We start from the raw sequence: 20,002 nt of genomic DNA on the forward strand, positions 1-20,002 counted from the left end.
CAACTGATAACAGTGGGAGTGCTCAGTTACCATATTTGGTACAGGGGCCTAATTTTTATAATGGTGCCTTTACCAGCATTTAATTGGAAACATCCTGGAGCAAATCCAATTTTTGTGATATCAATGGATTTTGCTTCAGGGTTCTTATATAGAAATTCTTTTTTATATATTATTTACTTCTTACTGAAATTTCGCTCCTGTCCTGCAGGCTCCAGCCAGACCAGCCTAGGGTGTCACACACTGCTCCCATTCCTCCCTGGAAGAAGGGAAGAAGCTTAAAATATTCTATTCCCATTTAACATAAACCAACTTAGCCATTCAGAGACACAGAACCATGAGGTTCTGAAACCACTGAAATCACACAGAACTGGGATTGGTTTTAGTACCATTTGTTTAAGCTTGAACTCAAAACCCTGTTGATTTCAGAGAATCAAATCTGTTCCCAGATCACTGACACACAGTGCTTTAAACCTGCAGATTATCTGCAATGTCAGAGCTAGGTTAAATGCTACTGTGTTCCTGTTGTTTCGTGCTGCGCACTAAGGGGGTGGATGCTAAGCACACATATGGGAACTGTGCCAAAGTAAATCCAGGTGATTGATTGCTTCAGATGGGGAGCAAAGAGTGGGCAAATTCACTCCATATTGTGCAACTTTGGTTATGATCTGCAAAAACACATATGGAGGCAGGGCAGGATGAAGAAATCCACCTTCAAATATGGTTGTAACTAGAGGGCAAAGACATTCAAGCCCTATTCATTTCACTGCTGCCATCCAGGGAATGGAAATACAAGGCTGCGGTGCCTAAGAAGAGTGTGGAGGACATGGGTGATAGTGTCAGTGTAGAACTACCTCATGGCTGGAGGAAGCTGGCAGAAGAATGGACATCCAGCCTGGGGAGATGTAAAGTAGAGTTTGCTAAAATATATGGAAACTTAAAATATCTTGCTTTATCTGGAAAGGCCTTACAGTGGAGCTATGAGGGGAGTTGGCAGTGGGTAGTAGGAGCAGCCCTGGAAAAGGTTCTGTATCCAGGAGGATCAGACATGGCTGGGTTGGTTGTGCCCACAGAGGTAGGGATGCAGGGAATGGAGGTAAATTGAGAGCTTTTTACTGCAAGCTCTGATTGAATACTGGATCACCAGTGATCCACAGAGAGAGTACTGAGGATGTTTTTTACAAGCTGAGGTCAGTAGCAGATGCGCAGCTTTGACTCTTATAGGAGGCTACAGGTAGGACCCAAACCAGCCATAGCTGAGATAAGTTTTCTCCTAGTCCCCTTCAGCCTGGGTTGCCTACCACACATCACCCCCCACTGTGCTCTGGCACCCCATGACCTGGAATATCATCTGAACACAGATGTGGGTGGAGAACTGTGCTGTGTGACCTTTACTCTGCTGTTGGTGGAAGCAAGTAAATATTAGCTAATATCATTAGCCTGGAAGAGATACTATCTCCATATACCAACTCCCCCAGTCTTTGGACTTAGGAGCACCTGGCGAGGATAATTAGGATTGCTCCAGCCCTTCAGTATAGGCAGTTCTCTCCTCCTGTGTGGATCTTGTCAACCGTCTGTCCCAGCCCAAGCAATGGGAGCACCAGTGCTCTTCTTAGCCCTGACCTTATTCCCAGTCACAGCTGCAGCAAGCCTGGAACCGTGAGATTATTTCCTTTTGATTTTGGGAGGCTTGGTGGAAGGAATTGTCATTGAAGGGTGGTGCTGAGATACTGCAATATTTAGCGTCACAGAGCTGAACAGTGGGGGCCTTGTTCCTAGGAAGGCTGAGCAGAAGCAACTTCTACTGAGTCCCATTGTAGTGCTGGGTGTCGAGCACCACTGCAGGTGAAGCCCCTGGTGCTTGCTTCTGCAGACACTGCACTGCACACACCGCAAGGCTAGAGAAGCAACAAGTTTTGCATCTGTTCATCCCGAGCTTGTGGAGTTGAAATTTGTTGTGAGGACCAACACTTATGCCTCAGCCACTGAGTCTTCAGCTTCAATCCTCACACAGCCTTGCTTTATGTACTTGCGATTGGAGCATGGTGCACTGGGCATCTGTGTCCTGGCTGGTGACAAGGTGGTGGCAGAGAGATATCAAAAGCTCTCTAGTTCCACATGAGTCATACTGCTTCCTTCTGGCATTGCAAAGGGGCTGCACTATAGTTCTTTTGCTACAGGCCTCCAGACATTCTGACCCCTGATCTACATCTTCATGAAAGCAGAAAAGATGGATTTTGGCTTGCCCACTTCAGCCTCTGAATTGTTTCTGAATATTTCCTGCTCTCTTCTAGTCACTATATGGTGGTGTTCCCTGCTGTCATTCATCAGTCCCAAGAGGAGAAGCTCTGCATTCACCTCAGCTCCCTGACAGAGTCTGCCCACCTAGCTATCACCTTGCAGATAACAACCCAGAATCATACACTGGTGGAACTGGATGTGGAGAAGCCAGGCACTTTTCAGTGCATCACCTTCCAGGTGAGTGCAGCTTTGGCTGCTGATTTGGCAGTGGATGCTCTCACTTCAGACAGGAGCCAAGCACTTCTCTGGGTTACATTGTTCTTCACTTTGCCAAGGGCTGCAAGCAGGTTAAGTTTCCCTACCAGTGCCAGGCAAAATACAGAAGCATCCCAGAGCTAACAAAGTGGAGAATCTTCCCTATGTAAATGAAAACCTGTTCTTTTCATCTGTCAACCCATTTCATCCTACTCAAAGCCTGTTGGAAAACATGAACATTCAGTTTGCTCGATGTTTATTCCTTAGAAATGCTTGTATATCTCACTGCAAGTCAATGCATTTGGGATACATTCTTTTCATCCTTGCTTCCTCCAAAGCCTGCTACTCCAGCCCCAAGAGGACCATTATGTTCTAAAGCTGCATCTAAATTGCAAGGTGTAGTTGCAGCCTGCACAGACCATAGAATCACAGAATCATAGAATAACAAGGTTGGAAAAGACCCACCGGATCATCGAGTCCAACCATTCCTATCAAACACTAAACCATACCCCTTAGCACCTCGTCCACCCACGCCTTAAACACCTCCAGGGAAGGGGACTCAACCACCTCCCTGGGCAGCCTGTTCCAGTGCCCAATGACCCTTTCTGTGAAGAATTTTTTCCTAATGTCCAACCTAAATCTCCCCTGGCGGAGCTTGAGGCCATTCCCTCTTGTCCTGTCCCCCGTCACTTGGGAGAAGAGGCCAGCACCCTCCTCTCTACAACGTCCTTTCAGGTAGTTGTAGAGAGCAATGAGGTCTCCCCTCAGCCTCCTCTTCTCCAGGCTAAACAACCCCAGCTCTCTTAGCCGCTCCTCGTAAGACTTGTTCTCCAGCCCCTTCACCAGCTTTGTTGCTCTTCTCTGCACTCGCTCCAGAGCCTCAACATCCTTCTTGTGGTGAGGGGCCCAGAACTGAACACAGTACTCGAGGAGCGGTCTCACCAGTGCCGAGTACAAAGGGAGAATAACCTCCCTGGACCTGCTGGTCACACCGTTTCTGATACAAGCCAAGATGCCATTGGCCTTCTTGGCCACCTGGGCACACTGCTGGCTCATGTTCAGTCGGCTGTCAACCAACACCCCCAGGTCCCTCTCCTCCAGGCAGCTTTCTAGACATACTTCTCCTAGTCTGTAGCACTGCATAGGGTTGTTGTGCCCCAAATGCAGGACCCGGCATTTGGCCTTGTTAAACCTCATGCCATTGGACTCTGCTCAGCGGTCCAGCCTGTTCAGATCCCTTTGCAGAGCCTCCCTACCCTCCAGCAGATCCACACTTCCACCCAGCTTAGTGTTGTCCGCAAACTTGCTAAGGGTGCACTCAGTGCCTTCATCCAGGTCATTGATAAAGACATTGAACAGGGCTGGACCCAGCACTGAGCCCTGGGGAACCCCACTTGTCACTGGCCTCCAGCTGGATTTAACACCATTTACCACCACTCTCATTGAACTTGCTTTGATTTAGCTGTGATGGGTTGTGATAGTGCTGAACCCACAACAAAATGAGTTTCACCCAGGAAGTCTGGATATTTCTTGGGCTGAGTTCCTGTCATTGCAACTTTGCTGCTTTCAGTTACAGGGCTTTCAGTTACATTTCTGGAGAGCCATGGAGATGTGTGACTTCTGCTATCTCCCTTAGCACTGTACAAAGTTGCTGTGCCTATGCCCTGATAGTCCCACAGATTCATAGAAGCATAGAACAGCTAGGGTTGGAAGGGACCTTAAAGATCATCTAGCTCCAAACCCCTGCCATGGGCAGGAACATCCTACTAAGTCAGGCTGCCCAAGGCCCCATCCAACTTGGCCTTGAGCACTTCCAGGGATGAGGCATCCACAGGTTCCCAGGGCAACCACTCCCATGGTGAAGAAATTCCTCCTTACATCAAGCCTAAATCTACCCCTCTCCAGTTTATACCCATTCCCCCTCACCCTATCACCACAAGCCTTTGTGAATAGTCCCTCTTCAGCTTTCCTGTAGGCATCTTTCAGGTACTGGAAGGTCGCTATAAGATCTCCTCGGAGATTCAGCAGAACTCAAGGAGAGGCCATAGTTTTTTCTTGCATAAACAAGTCAATGATTAACTGTTTGGTGCCAGGCCCTTAGGATAGAGCAAGTCCTGACTCTGGAAGGGCAAGGAGGTCTGTCATTAGCAAAAAGAACCTTTCTCCTGGTAAGACCAGTATTTCTGATACTGAGGTGTCTTGGTTTTGCCTGATCAGTATCTTATCTCCTCTTACTCTGTTGGTAAGCTCCAGATCTGACTTGCCTATGGTTTTACTTGCATTCATAAAAATCTCAGATTTACATGAAGTGGGAAAATGCAATACCTGTTGGTTCACTCCTAGGTTCATTAACAAGAGACAGATGATGACAGCTTCTTCTCCCTATAACGACAAGCTTGCCGGAGACAGTCATACAGTAGAACTTGGACTCTGAAGTTAGCGGATTTTTTAACAGTGAGGTCATGTCTCATAAGTGGGATGAGGTGCAAAGTCTCTGATAATTTTGTTTTCCATTTCCTTGTATCAATCAACTTAGGTACCAGAGATCATTCACAGGAAAAGAGATAATTCCACGTCACAGGTAAGACACCTTTCTTGGCTGCCTCGCCTCTTGCAAGCTAGAGGGCTTCAGCCTCTGCCGAGTCTGAGCCATGTTGGTTTTGGAGGTGCAGGGTGGGGAAAGAAATGTGAGAAAGAAATGTGGAAAGAGGCAAAAGGATAAAGGCAGAGAAAAGAAAATGAGGAAGCTGGGGAGCACAGAGAAAACTATGATTAGAGAAAGGAAAGAGCTAAATCAAAGGAGGTGAAGGGAAGAGAGGGAAACTAGAGATTTTGGTAGGACGCGTGTCTCTGTTTTAACTTACTTATATTCTTGGGCGGTTTGTTTTGGTTTTTGCTGGGTTTTTTGTTTGTTTGTTTGTTTTTAACCTAACAGGTAGAGAAGGTGGCTTTTCTGCACGTTATGTTTCACAATGGGGACAAGGTGCTCTTTGAGGGTCATAAGAAGGTTCTGGTCAAGCCTCGGAAGAGTGTAATTCTGGTAGAGACAGACAAGAACTTATACAAACCTGGAGAAACAGGTAAGGCAAGAAGGTGGCATGTGGAAACAGAGTGGGAAGCATCAAGGTAGCAGCCACATCTGGGGAGGAAGATTTCATCAAGTGCATCAAGCTAAGCTTGTCGGAGATGGAAGAAAGCAGTTCTCTTTTATTAGATGTTTCCAGGAACAATATGAGTCAAGATGTTCACCTCCAGTCTGTGCTGCACCAAATGACCAGCCTGCTGCTCCTGGGTGTTATTTTAGGGAAGTATCTCTAGTGAGACTTGAAGGAAAGCCAGGACTCTCCAGGCCACCGGACAATTTTTTGTTGTTTTTTGAAGACTGTTGGTAACATACATGTGAAGTAAAGCCTAGAGTGACAGTTCCAAGCTGTAAATACAGAGAGAGTTACTCCATAGTCTCCACAGTATGAACAGACTGCAGACAGACCAATTGCTCTGTTTAACACATCATTGTGATCTCTCTAGGTAAAGGCAGTAAATTTCTACAGCCCATAACTGCATATAAACCTTCCAGAGAGAGTCCTCTGGGGTGGGAGATGCTGGGGTGGGCTGTCTGGGGAAAGACCTGCATATTTTTGAGGTGAACAGAGAGAAATGAACACTGGAGCACAGAAAAGGAGAAGCAGATCTGTGCAAGGATATGGTGCAGTTGGAATGCTTTACAATCATTTTCTTTATATCTCCAGTGAAATTTCGGATTGTGAGCCTTGATGACGATCTTAAGGTCATTAAAAATGAGGTGAGTATCACCTTGTGCTTTTCTAGAAGTGTAAACCTCAGCATGAGATACATTGAGAGGCTCATGAAAGAGACATTTCCCTTCATGTCTGTTAAACCATAAGAACAAGTGACCTTTGAAGGAAAACCACTCATCCACTGGTCCCTTGGAGAGAGACTGCAGTATAAGCTCAGAGAGAGGCAGGAGATCTTGTGTGGGTTTTGGATGTGGCAGAACTTTCTGGTCAGGACCCCACATCAGGCAATATTATTACTACTGATTCACAGGGATGCCGTTTCCTCTGTACACAACTACAACTGAGCTTGTGTTTCTCTTCTTTTTTTTTTTTTACAGTATTCCCAGATATGGCTGGAGGTAAGTGACAACTGACCAAAATGAGATGTCTGTCTCTTCTGTTGTGCCCTTTCCCCCATGGACAGGGTTGTGCCATAAATGTAACCTCGTAAGGTTATAGTTCAGGTTGAGCTGAAGACTTTTCTACCTGCTCAGTCTGGGTTTATTATTCAAACCAGCACCTCTGTGATGCACAAAGCTGAGCTAGAGGCAGGTCAGTAATAAAACTTTGCCCAACACCTTGTCTGCATACGGCACGAATCACAAGGCTCAGCAGATACAGCGCAACTGCTTCTGCTTCCCAAAGTGTTATAGTGTTACCACCTTCCAGTAGCCCTACTGTTCTTGGCAGCCTTTGCAATTCAAAAGCTCAGTAAAAGGATACTGAAGGAATCTCACCTGGTGATCTGGCGTCTTCTCTTATGGGGCAAGGACCCAAGTGCCTTCCAGTGCCTGAGTGTGGCTGGACCTGCCAGGTACCCATGCTTCCAATGTGATTTGGTGGATCTACATGTCTTTTCCCAAACAGGATCCTGAATATAACCGAATTGCTGAGTGGCTGAATGTAAAGTCAAGAAATGGCATCGTGGATCTATCCTTCCTCCTGGCCTCTGAAGCACCCCTTGGGGAGTATATCATCTCAGTGCAACAAAACATGGCTGAAAAAACATTCCGTGTTGATGAATATGGTGAGACTTGGACAATAGAGGTGAGGGAAAAGCAGTGTGGGTAGCTGGAGAAGAGAGGAGGGCTATTCAGATGTGTTCATCAGACCTTTTCCATGGGACAACAGCAGACTTGGGACAGGGACAGATGGCTCTGTGTGCATGTCTTGTGCTAGGCTGCAGGTTCTGCAGCTGCATAGAGTACAAAGGAGAGGCTGTGGTCTGACATCTCATTCCAGCTGTGTCTGTGCCCTAGGATGAGCGCTTTCTGCTGCTCATTGTCACCTCCTTCTAAGCTAGGTTTTCCATTCACTCCAGTCAGCTGCTGTAATAGGAAGAAGCATCATTTTAGTCCCATTCAGTTGCAGTGATGTAGGTAAGGACAAAATGCTGTGCAATTTAAAATGTTTATGCTTGACTGAGCTGGAGTAGGAAGCAGTCCCATGTGCAATTGTAACAGCAAATAGAGTAACCCCTACTGCAGCGTGGTGATGAATAACTGGGGATATTACTGTCTTTTCCAACATCTGGACTGCACCTCTAACAGAACTTACAGTCAGTGTCCATAGTCAGTACTGCTTTTTTCCTCTATCCTTACATTCTCTCTATGCAGTGCTGGAAAAATTTGAAATAAAGATTGAACATCCTCCATTCATCACTGCAGCAGATGAGGAATTTCATCTGCAGGTCTGTGGCAAGTGAGTACATGATACCATTGTGATCTCTGGCCTTCAGCTCCACAGTCACCTCTAGATTGCCCATAGCTTAGCAGTGGCCTTCCAGTATGATGTTCTTACATTACCATGTGGTGGGAGGAGACAGATCGCTCTCTGCAACAGACTCCTTCTAGCACATGGCCATTTACCGTGAGGCTGAAGAACACAAAGAATGCTGTGTATAGTGGGTGGAGAGGGATGCAAACTAATCTTAAATTCTTGAGCAAGCAAGGTACAAAGCTCTCCCAGGCTCCATTTTCCCCAGTGAGGGTGGGGGTGGCCTGGATCAGTATTTCTGCTGAAGCAGCCCATCTTTAGGTGAACATTTCTCCCCTTTGATGCAGATATACCTATGGGAAGCCTGTTCAAGGGAAAATAGATATTACCGTTGACACATTATCCCGTATCTTGGAATATTTTTCAGCTGGGATGAGGAAGCAAAGCAGCTGGGTAAGTGAACAAGTAGGAGAGTTGGAATTTTAACCTGAAAATGCATGCTGAAAATGCATGTCTGTCTCCTTAACCTGCCCCAATGCGTCTCTGATTTTCTGTGTGTTTTCCCACTTGCTAGACCTGATCAGACCATTGATTCTTCTTCCTGTGACTCTATTGCTTAAGTTATTGCTCTAGCTGCCCATATATGACTCAGTGTTTCAGGAGAAAGGTTGTGCCCTGTGTAACCAATGATACATGGGGCCTTTCCCAAGGGTCTGATCTTATTGTTTGCACACCGATCACTAGTCTATTCAGTCCTGTGACTTGTCCCACGAATAAACTGCGTATCAGATTGTCTGTGGCTTCATGCCCTGATCCATGCAGTTAATGCATCATTTTAAGCTTGCTAATGTCTTGTCTGAAATTATGTCTTAAGCTGGTTACATTTTCTGCTCATTTATGTTGATTATAGGTTTGTAATTAAGCTCCACACTTGTTTTTTTTCCCTTTGGCTTTCAGATGCAGCTCTTTCAGCCTGAAAGTCACTAGAAAATATTTCTAAATTTGAGACCAGCCAGCAACAAGCCAGAATACAAAAATCTAGCTGGATCTCTGCATTTTTTAAAATGCACTCAGTAGCAAAATATCTCCAGCTGGAATGCTCTACAGTCTTAGCTGTGCAAAACACCAGTTGAATGCCAGATCCCTTTCACATCGCATGTAAGATGTCCTGCAAGGTTCTGTGGGGAACTTAACATGCATGATGCTTTGTCCACCTCCCATCTCTGGCAAACTGGCTGTATCCAGTCTCTACCTTAATGCTTAGCAAAGCTCTTGCAATCTGTAAGTGGCCAAATGTCCTTGCTTAACTGGAAAGCCTCACTGTCAAGCTTTATTCATCAAGGTCATGTAGTTTCAGGGAGGAGGTTACCTTTAACTCAGCCAAGGACACTTATGCTCTTTCAGCTGCAGGATCTGGACTTAATCCAGACTCTTGAGTTTGTGATATAATTAACCCTTACGTGATTAGCTGGAAGCACTTTTTTGTTACACTTTTCTTGTAACTGTTTAATCCTAGCATGTTCATTTTCTCCTCTGGATAAGGTATCCATGATGAGTTTCTGCACTTACAAGTTTTTGAGCTTCCATCTGTTCCACAAGGATTTGTAAATCCTTCTTTAGAATTCCCCAGCACCTATGAAATGGCTAGTCTTCTGCCACACCATGCTCTTTCTGTTTGTATCTCTCTTTCTGCAGACGAACAAGAATGGTTGTGCTAATTTTACGGTAAAGACAGAGGCCCTGGAATTAAAAGAAGCTGACTTCTATGTAACTGTGATAGCAGAAATGGTGGAAAATGGAACAGGTACTGGAGAATATGTGAAGCATTCTCTGCCTTGCAGGCAACTTCTTCAGTTTTGACCTTTCAGTAGCAGTTGAATTCCTTCTGAAAAAGTAACACATTGAGGGTGGGGTCCTTCAGACTACTTTTAGGCATCTACAGTGATGCCAGTCTATAACTAAACAATCATTATGTTTCTCTTTGTCTTCAATAAAGACAAATAAGTACTTCTAGGGTACAATGCATACTGTCATGAAGCAGAGGACCCAGAAAGGCTGAGGGAATCATATCCTAGAAGAATGTATTTTCTCTCCTAAATTTAGAGGTTGTGCTAGAAGTGCTGAAGCAACTTCTTGTCTTATGTTTCCCTAACAGCAGAGAGTTTAACAGATTCTCATCTCTCCATCCAGGAGCACAGACTAGGGAAAAGGTTGAACTTCCTATTGCAACAAGACTGAAGTCTATAGACTTTATCAACTTCCATTTATTTTACAAACGTGGACTACCATACACAGGGAAGGTAACATCCATGAATCCATTCTCTGTTGAGAGTACATAAGAGGTCTAATCTGTAGGCAGAAAGCAGCAATTTGCAGGAAAGTAAGTGCTGGTACTCAGCAACTATGAGTGAAGCCTCCTGTAGAATCAATTTCTTCTCTCCATCCTAATGTAGTATATTCCCTGGACAGTAATTTTGGAGGTGGCATCGTCAAGGAAATAACTTTCCTCTTGGACAAATGCTCACAGTAACTTGGCAGAAATCACTAAAGCCTTGCGTATCACTTAGCTGGCAGTCATTTCTGACTCAAGTACCCTAGGGTGACGCCATCCCATTTGGGCTAGAAACACTTTCACCAGTGCCAGTATGAAGAAGAGCAAGGAACAGTTAAGTTGCTGGAGACAGGAATGTTTGTAATTGTCAAGAATCCTGCAGCACTCTCCAAGAAAAAGCTCAGGATTTGAGGAAATCATCTTTTCCCCCAATACAGGTGTCTCATTTGGCTGCACTACTGTTTGTTTCTGGTTCTGAACAGATGCACATTACTGCGTTTGTGTATTCATTGCACTTTTATTGGGATCCCTTCAACCTCCCTAAAAGCTAAAAGGATTTAGGAAAGACCACTAATTGGAAACAATTAATATTAAGCGCTGGCAGTGCTTCAGAGTGACACAATGGTATATAAACTGCTCCCCCTTCTCCCCAGATGTTCTGCCACAGTGACAATTCTCCTTTAAGAAATGAAACAGTCTACCTAATAGTAGATGTCAATGATGAGAAGACACAACTGTCATTCCTCACAGACAAGAACGGGGAAGCCCACTTCTCATTGGATACCAGCAGCTGGAACAGCACAATGGTTTCTCTGAAGGTAAGCATCAGCCACAGAAAAAGGAGGATAAAGTGAAGATAGACTTAGGAAAAGGGCAGAACGTGGAAGAAATTTGAGGTCTTGGAGCACAGTCCTCTGGCTCCTGATCTCATTTGTCAATGTATGTAGAAGCATCTTCAATTACTCTCCAGTGTCATCTCCTCAGGGAAACAGAAGGCTGTTCAGGCAAATGGTCACCAAAGGTTCTCTGCTGTCCTGAGCTAGAGCATGATCCTAATCTTTTGTATTCCCCCTCATCTTCCTTTGAGTCCACTAAAAATATCTGTTAATCCAAATATTACCTTGGAGGAAATCTCCCATTTGCCGATTCTGAGACATGTTGGAAGTGGCTCAGCAGAAGTAGCAGCTGACACCTGTCTCTGTTGAACTCCACTCCTAGGGGCTGCCCTTGACCTTCAGTAGCACATAGCTTGTCCAGGCTCAGCTTTGCAGGTAGCTGGTCTTGATGTCCATTTCAATACCAGACCTTGAAGCACTTGACTTCTCCTCACAACTTCTGATCCTGCATCTGGAGCTCACTGTCACTAGCCTGGTAGAACACCCTTCTTCCCACTACCTGCATTCCTGCAGCTGATATGGGTTTCATGCTCAAGCAATATGATCTCCTATTGTCATCCATTTCTCAGAGACTGGAACTGTTGTTCCAGATGTTTTTCCCTGAGACCCCAGTCTATTCAGGGTATAGTTCCCTGATTTCGGTTGGGCAGGATTTGGTGATCAGAGCTTCTATAATCAAGGGAGTAGATTTATGTCCTCAGAGAGCCTGGGGACAGGTTCCAGATATTGTTCTATAGCCCATAGCTTTTGTCCACAGAGCCCTAAATTATTCGAAGAGTAGTAGAACTTCGCAAATCTAAAGCTGTTTTGGTGCCTGTTGAGCTTTAGGACATCTGACTGGAAACAAAATTGAAAACAGAAGTGCTGTGCTGGGGTTAAAGTCTGGTGTGGTGTGTGTCCCCAAGGAAAGATAAAGGAGGAAAAATGACATTGTGTGCAAATCCGCTAGACTTAGATTTTTTGCTAATAAGTCATGAAAGGAAGTTTCAAAAGAGACATTAAAAATGACATTTAAACAAAAGAAGCATTAATTAAGCGTATGGATGTATGGTCTACCATCAGCTCCCTTGCATCACTTGATACTGATTGTCAACTCATGCTTTTGTGCTCTGAAGGGTACCTACTACCCTGAAGATGACAATGAGCAAAATTCTTCTGAACTTGATACAAGAGCCGAGGATAACATCCACTGGCTGAAACCTTTCTACTCTGAGAGCAACAGCTTCCTTGAGATCAAGGCCAAGGATGATGTGATGCCCTGTGATCAAGAGCAGGAAGTGCAAGTGGATTATATCCTTGACCAGAATAAACTCAGCTCTGAAGCAGACCATATTGACTTCTACTACTTGGTGAGTACAGAAGACAGCTGAATCTCAGGGCAAGGTTACACTTACTGGCATTTTACCCTTTTCACACAGGACACAGATACTCATGGGAAAGGCTAAACTACTCCTGGGCCAGTACAAGTCAGTTTGTGAGTTTTGTTCTGCCGAAATTTCTGGGGCAAAGCAGCTGCTCTTAACTTCAGACTGTACTTCTGGCTTTGCAAGTGGCCAGAAGTACGGCCTTTATACTTCTTGTTGCCTAACCAACACCTCTCAAGTCCCTGCCTAGTTATGCTATCACCATCTCTGCTGCAGAACTCTTTAGGTTATGTTCTGCCAGAGAAGCTTCTGCAACAACATCTGTCAGATGTCCTTCTGTCTTCTCTTCTTCTTTTTCCATTCTCCTCATGCTGTCAGAATTCAGGCCCTTAAATGACTCTTCTCTTTTCTCTTCAGGTGATAGCAAAAGGCAAGATCCTTTTCAGTAGAGTGAAGCAGGTGCCAATTATCCAGCATGAGAGTGAGTAGAAACCCATGAAATGCCTCACAACATACCCCAGAAAACTGTGACCACTCTCCAGTAACGAGCTTTACAGGTGTTGTTACTAGCCAAAGGCAGCAGTTATTGAACTGAATTCTTAGTGGTAGTCCACATCATTAGACAAATATAATCTCCTCTCATATCAGTTCAGTGTCCTTCTAGGCGACTGTCCTTCTCCTGCCTTGTGTAATTGATTTAACATCCAACCTCATGACTTTGCTGCTAGCTTGTACCCTTGGAGGAGATACAGAATTAGCGTAGCTTTTCTGTTTGTTTAGGGTGCAGTATGGAAGAGGAATGGTTTTGCCAAATCTGAGCCAAAGAAGTGGCCAGTAGTCTGAGTTTAGTATTAATCTGTGACAGTGTCTATGTGGGATGTTCTTATTGCAGGTAGAAATTATTAAATTCCCTCTTTTGAGTTCTATTTTATGTCCTACCCCAATGAATTGATTAAATTGAATGCTTTCCCTCTCTTTCTTGCTCATATCTTGCGCAGATCTGCAGGGCTCCTTCTCACTAACTCTGACTGTTGGCAACGACTTCCTGCCAAACATCAGCCTTTTACTGTATGCAGTCTTCTTGGATGGAGAGGTGGTGGCTGATATGGAAGAGTTTCAAGTAGAAAAGTGCTTTAGATATAAGGTTAGTAGAAACACAGGGAGTACTACAGCATTATCGATGTGCTCTGGCCTGCTGTGGTTCCTGGTCCTGTTTTCTCCTCAGCCAAGTGGTGTATGCTAGATGCATACCAAACCAGATGCTCAGTATTTTTGGCTGGGAAACAAAAAAGGTAACCTCCTTCTTCCCTGAATTCCTAGTCCTACCTCAACAAGTAAACCAGGCCCCTCTGAGTTCTGTTGTCTCTCCCTGTGTTCTCCATGACTGACTTGGGAATGCGCTATCCCCCTGTGTTCCTAACACAGAAGCCTGCCTGCTTACCTCTCTACGGTAGCTCTGGATCAAAGAGTGGTGGATGTGGGGTGGCAGGGGAATTCTGGCTCAGCTGCATGCATTGCAGCCCCTGTAACCTTCCAATGGATTTCCAGAAGGGCCTGTCTCAGCTTCGCATCCCACTTCCTTACCTCATTCTTTGTCTTCTTTGTCTTTCCCTCTGCTGCTCAGACATCTAAGACTCACAAGGTCTCACGATCCAATGTTAAGCCCCCTGACACTGTCTTCTTTTGCAGGTGGCACTGGACTTCTCACACAAGGAAGAAGTCCCAGGATCGAAAGTCAGTCTAGACCTGAAGGCTGCTCCAGGGTCTTTGTGTTCCATCCGTGCTGTTGACAAAAGTGTCCTCCTGAAGGGGAACAATACCCTAACAGCACAGACAGTGAGTTCAGCCTTTGGTGACCAGCCCCCTAATGCTTGCCCACCTTCTGTCTCCATGAGTTGGTGGGAGGAAGCCCATAGTCCATTCCAGGACGCAGATGCAGTTTTAGGTGGTTGCCCTGGTATTCCCCCTCCTCAATCTCTTCTGAGCAGCTATGTGGCAATCATACTCCTCACACATCAGCCCTGAACTGTGGACCTTGGCCTGGATAGTGGTAGTGCTTTGTTCTTGGAACAAGAGTACCTGGAAGCTTTCCTCACATCCTCCTGTCTCTCTGATCTTCTCTAGTGAGGCTAGAGCTTTGAAAGGGATTTTTTCCCCAGTAGGGTTCTTCTATTCCTTCATCCCAAACATTACTGAATTATAATCTTATGGTAGATCAGGCTGAGCACCGGAATTCTTTAGAAAACAGTAGCTAGGGGACAGCACCCATTGCACACTGTGGCTGGAGAAAAGTGGTCAGGATTTTATCAGCAACCTGATGCATTCTGAGAATCTAGAAAGATTGAAGGAACTTACCTTAAGGCAGCCACAAGTTTCAGAATAACGTATTCAAGGCTTAAAACAAAAATACTGCAAGAATTGGGAATCCTAGCATAATCACACGATGCATACCAGATATAATATATATGTGTATGCCTCATGCAAAGTTGTAAATTAAGTCATTGCAGGCCAGCCTTTTGCAAAGAAGCTTCACCAAACCCGGGGGGACTTGCTGCACCTGTAGACAGGACCCACAGTGTGATCTGGTGTCCCATTTTACAGGAAGGCTCTTCTAGGGCAGAGCATTTGCATCATCTACTAACAGGTATACGAAATAATAATCATTAAATATGTACATCAGATGTACCAATGCCTTGCGCTCATCTGAATCATCCCAATCTTGCACCCTAGAGTTAAAAGGCTTGAACTATCAGAGGTGAAATTTTGCAGACTAGAGGCTACTTGTCTACATCCACCTCTTGGGCTTGATGTCCTTCAATATAAGCTGAGCCAATGCCAACTTCCTCAAGTGCAGAGTTACAAAGTATAGCAGAGGGCTATGGTCCAAACATTTGACCCATACACAAGCTTGTTGGCCAGCTTGTTATGAAGTCGTCTGTTTCTCCATTGCAGCTGTGTAAGGCGGTGTTTGATGACAGCTTTACAATTGGAGGCCGAGGGTTCCCCTATCACTTGGAAGACTTTGAGGCATACCCATGTCTGCCCCAGCAGTACAGTGTCCACAAAAAGAGTCAAATGGGAGCACCATGGTACCAAAGTGATGCTGATGTCTTTAATGTGTTCAAGGTGAGACTCTACACTTGCACCAAGCTTTTCCTGATCCAGCAGTTGTGAGTATGTCATCCTGAATGCCTACAAAATTTTAGTATTGGCAAACTTCATCTGCCTTGACTTTCATTTTTACAAGTCATCTATGCCTTGTTCTTCAGTGTAGCCACACTGGTTTGGAAACTATAGGGAATGATGACACTCATGAGTATGCACAGTGTAAACCACTTGATCAGAGAAAGACAGTGTAAAAATGAATAAACTTAGTTTAGGCTACCATATCTACAGAGAGGGAGTGGCAAGCATATCCCAGTAAGCCCTGAGCACTTCCCCATACTTTGATCAGTTGTTGTTTGGCTCTGATTTTATTTGCGTTTTTCTTTACTTTGTGTTTCATCGAGTCTCTTCTTACTTCTTAAAACACTTACAATAAAAAGAAGTTCTTCACTATTTTTCTTCATAGATAACTGTCGCGACAAATTACAAAATAAACTAATTTGCTAACAAGCACAATAGCCAGAAAAAGATTAACAATATGTCTGTTAACTGAAACACAAGAAGTGCTGCTTCTGAGAGTGCTGTTTAAAAAAAAAATATGCAAGTAAAAGCACTTCAAAATAGAAGAAGGCAGCAACACACTGAAAAAAATCCAAGATCAAGTCTGAGTTGCATGGGTTTCTTAATCTCAGAGAAGTATAGCTCACAAATACAAATACTGGTTCCTCTCAAAGGCATGGTACTCTGCTGTCATCTAGTTGCTTACTCCTAGACTATGCAGGATGCTAGTTAAAGGAGATCCCACTATATTTCAGTCATAGTGGTCCTGTCACATAACATATGACTAAGTCCACAGTCATGCACAGCCTCTACAGAAAGCATGACAGGCCCATAAAAGTGTTTTAGCACTTCAAGAAAGTAGAAGAGCTCTCAGTGACTTGCAGAACATTCAATCAAATCAAGGATTGCTCAAATGGATCACGTCTTCTTCCCATGTGGTGATGTCTTCTTCTTAGCCCATGCACATGAGGGTGCATTCAATCCATTATTTTCACCTTGTGAAGCACAGGCCCTGAGAGTCTGAGTCTCATTCAGACAAAAACAGAATCCATATGAGGGTGTGACCAAGTTCCCCATCAGTTTTCTGATCCCTAAGCCAGGACTGGTACTAACTTGTGTAACAATGGCTGTGAGTGAGCAGGCAGATCTTTCCATTTTAAAACTGTGCAGAGATTTACAGCTTAGAATATTTTTCTTTGAAGTTTTTCATGGGATGTATGGTGTTTGACTCTGGTTCATTGATGGGGTCAGGCATATGAAGGACAGATCTTGTTGAAATTTACTTTTATGAGAAGTTATAATAAGCCCCAGTACTCCTCAGAAGCTGGTTTCTGTTCCTCAAGCATTGCTTAGAGTCTGAGCCTATAAGTACGTGCGTTTTAAAGCTTTTCATCTACCACCAGCACCCTTGTGATGCCTGCTATCATGATATATTTTCAACATTCCTTGTTCCCTTTTGTTTATCATTGATTTACTGTCTTCACTGTTTTCCCAGAAATTGCGCATGAAAATATTAACCAATACTAGAATCAAGAAACCAGTTTCCTGTGTGCTACCAGACTTTAAGAAAAAGATGTATTCTGGAAAAAAACATGTTGTTGGTAAGGAATGGATATGTCCATAAATGCTCTCCTTTCCCAGTTCTGGCCAGCCTGCATCCTGCTGTGTTTCTTGTTGAGAGGAACAAAGCCTGTGTCCAGTTCAATGGTCTTGGTTTATAAATCATAGTTAAAAACTCAAATCTCTATTTCCTGTTGGCTGTCCCTGTGTTCTGCACTCTTCACAGGAAAACACAGTAAGCTCTCCACAAGCACTTCCACGTATTATTTAAAAGGGTGCAACTCCATTTGAGCGTGTTGTCTCCCTCTGGATCCAGATCAAACTTATTGGATCTATCAGACTGAGCCTCAGGTTGGACAAGTGTCCTCCATCCAACCCTGTATCCCTATAGCTGTGTTCCCCAGAGGTGCAGACATTGTGCCTGCTCTTGTTCTGAGTCAATGATCTAAGAGGTCTTTTCCAACCTGGAGATTCTATGATTCTATAAAGCATACATGGTTTGTGTTAGATTGCCTGTGTATGAAGAACATCCTCATACACCAGTTCTTGAATAAGACTAAAATTCATCTGTAGTCACATATGCTGTTTTCTCATGTATCACTCGCTTTTCTGCAGAAAATCTTGTTAGCCTTGGTGATTCTACACCTCGCACTGATAACACAAAGAAGCCAAAACCTCGGACACTTTTCCCAGAGACCTGGATTTGGGATTTGGTCTCTGTCGGGTTGGTAACAGCCTTTACCTGATTTCTCCAGAGGCAATGCTGGTGTCTGCTTCTGAGTAAGTTCTCCCCTTTCTCTTCCGGCTGTAGGGATGAGGGACAAGCATCTCTCCAAGTTGTTGTACCTGACACCATCACCGAATGGAATGCCAATGCCTTCTGTGTTGCTGATATTGGCTTTGGGGTTTCACCTCTGATCAGTCTCAGAGTCTTCCAGTCTTTCTTTGTGGATCTGTCATTGCCATACTCTGTGATCCAAGGAGAGACTTTCAGCCTAAAAGCCACTGTCTTCAACTATCTCAAGGACTGTATCCAGGTGAGTATTCCCCCAATTACGTACCTCTGTTGGAGCAAAAGCTTGATCCAAAAGGCAAGCTCTGAACTTCTCAGAAGCCCTAGATACTGACATCTGGGCCACAAAGCACAACCATGCATTTCACAAACCGTGGTGCTTGCTCCTTTGTGCACCGCCTAGTACTAACACTATGCCTATGTGTGCACCCCACAACACTCAGGTGCATGTCACGCTCACAGAGACCCCAGAACTAAAGGTGGATGCCTGTCCAGACTGCCAGTTCACCAGCTGCATATGTGCCAATGAAGCAAAGAACTTCGTGTGGAATGTGGCAGCCACCAGGCCAGGTGAAGCTGAGCAAAGGAATGTGTGGCAGCTAGAGGGAGGAGGGGCAGAATTTGCAGGCCTCAGCATGTCTGGTCCCAGCACTTGTAGGTACAGATATCTGCTGCAAGTGCTCAGCAATGTGCCCCTGTGCTCCTTGCAGGCAAAGTGAATGTCACTGTGAGCAGCGTGGCAGAAGATGCGCATGATCTGTGTGATAACAGGTTTGCTGTGACGCCTTTGCAAGGAGAGAGAGACACAGTGATAAAACCTCTGCTTGTGAAGGTTAGTCACACCTCTGGGTGGAGAACACCTGAAGACAGTGGATTATCCCCTGAGGCAGTCAAGATGCTAAGAGGAAGGGGCTAAAGCCCCTTCTTCTTGGAAGCCAGCAGGCCTGCTGAGGCATGGTGACTTCCTTTCCTGCCTTCCCTATCTGAACTACTCTTCTCCATCTGCAGCCAGGAGGTGTCCTACATGAGAAGACTCAAAATGCCTTTCTCTGTGCTGCAGGTATACGAAAAAAAAATCCCTGACTGCAAATGATCATGAGAACAGGATGGAAAGGAAGGGGCTACTGCAAATACCCAGGGGTGGGGGGAAATTTGTCAGAGAGAGAGTGCTGGTGGCACCATCTAAGCCTGAGAGAACAGCCATTAGACTTTGTCCATGTCTGTCATCTTCCTGGCAGTTTCTGGTACTGAGGCAATTGTCACCAAGTATCAGCTGCTGTGACTCAGTGTATGACTAAGCTTCACCTGGGTCTCCTTGTGATGTTATACTTGTGTGTGACACTTCTTCCATGAGATAAATTTCTGCATTCTGCTTACCCCAGATAATACTGTCTCTGAAGAGTTCTCCCTGATGCTGCCTGCAGAAGTGCTGGAGGGATCTGGCCGAGCCACTTTCTCTGCAATTGGTGAGAAAGGCTTTCCTTGCTCTCAGGGCCCTAGTGGGAAGGGCTTACAAAATGCTTTGCCTGTAATGGTGCATTGATCCAGTTCCTTGTAAGATAAACTATAAGGGGTTTGACATTGGCTTCAGAAACATGGATCAAGTGATCTTTTTCAATATTTATTCCCTTCATAAGGAATGATCTAGGTGATCTCCAAGTGTTTGGAGGAGAAGGTACAAAACAGGGTATTTCCTCTACATCTGTCACTGCCATCTGCTTCAGTGAACAAAAACCATCCCTGCAGATTTCTACATTTTTTGCCTCTATAATTCTTTTCCCTTCTTGATACCTACTCAGAAATGACAACCCTTTTCACCTTTCTTCAGATTCCCTCACATTCGTACTCTCTCCTTCCACACAGAACCATGATACCTTTCCTTTCTG

At 44.8% G+C, this 20,002-nt stretch overlaps 1 protein-coding gene across 1 annotated transcript in view; it reads left to right on the top strand.

Moving 5' to 3' along the window:
- Positions 1-1,492: 1,492 nt before the first annotated feature.
- The window catches only part of LOC138724001 (alpha-2-macroglobulin-like protein 1), a 30,513-nt gene continuing 12,003 nt past the window's right edge, over positions 1,493-20,002 (top strand). Inside the window, exons 1-24 of the mRNA XM_069863597.1 lie at positions 1,493-1,656; positions 2,292-2,475; positions 5,030-5,074; positions 5,429-5,573; positions 6,243-6,295; positions 6,629-6,649; positions 7,158-7,317; positions 7,907-7,991; positions 8,354-8,459; positions 9,702-9,810; positions 10,197-10,306; positions 10,992-11,156; positions 12,350-12,583; positions 13,016-13,079; positions 13,597-13,742; positions 14,288-14,434; positions 15,551-15,724; positions 17,259-17,364; positions 17,939-18,047; positions 18,135-18,360; positions 18,560-18,686; positions 18,827-18,948; positions 19,125-19,176; positions 19,499-19,582. Of these exons, the coding sequence (XP_069719698.1) occupies positions 1,589-1,656; positions 2,292-2,475; positions 5,030-5,074; positions 5,429-5,573; positions 6,243-6,295; positions 6,629-6,649; positions 7,158-7,317; positions 7,907-7,991; positions 8,354-8,459; positions 9,702-9,810; positions 10,197-10,306; positions 10,992-11,156; positions 12,350-12,583; positions 13,016-13,079; positions 13,597-13,742; positions 14,288-14,434; positions 15,551-15,724; positions 17,259-17,364; positions 17,939-18,047; positions 18,135-18,360; positions 18,560-18,686; positions 18,827-18,948; positions 19,125-19,176; positions 19,499-19,582 (2,842 nt within the window). The 5' untranslated portion in view covers positions 1,493-1,588. The remainder of the gene's footprint in view (positions 1,657-2,291; positions 2,476-5,029; positions 5,075-5,428; positions 5,574-6,242; positions 6,296-6,628; positions 6,650-7,157; positions 7,318-7,906; positions 7,992-8,353; positions 8,460-9,701; positions 9,811-10,196; positions 10,307-10,991; positions 11,157-12,349; positions 12,584-13,015; positions 13,080-13,596; positions 13,743-14,287; positions 14,435-15,550; positions 15,725-17,258; positions 17,365-17,938; positions 18,048-18,134; positions 18,361-18,559; positions 18,687-18,826; positions 18,949-19,124; positions 19,177-19,498; positions 19,583-20,002) is intronic.

Source organism: Phaenicophaeus curvirostris, chromosome 1, assembly GCF_032191515.1.
Source record: "Phaenicophaeus curvirostris isolate KB17595 chromosome 1, BPBGC_Pcur_1.0, whole genome shotgun sequence".
Taxonomy (NCBI): Eukaryota; Metazoa; Chordata; class Aves; order Cuculiformes; family Cuculidae; genus Phaenicophaeus; species Phaenicophaeus curvirostris.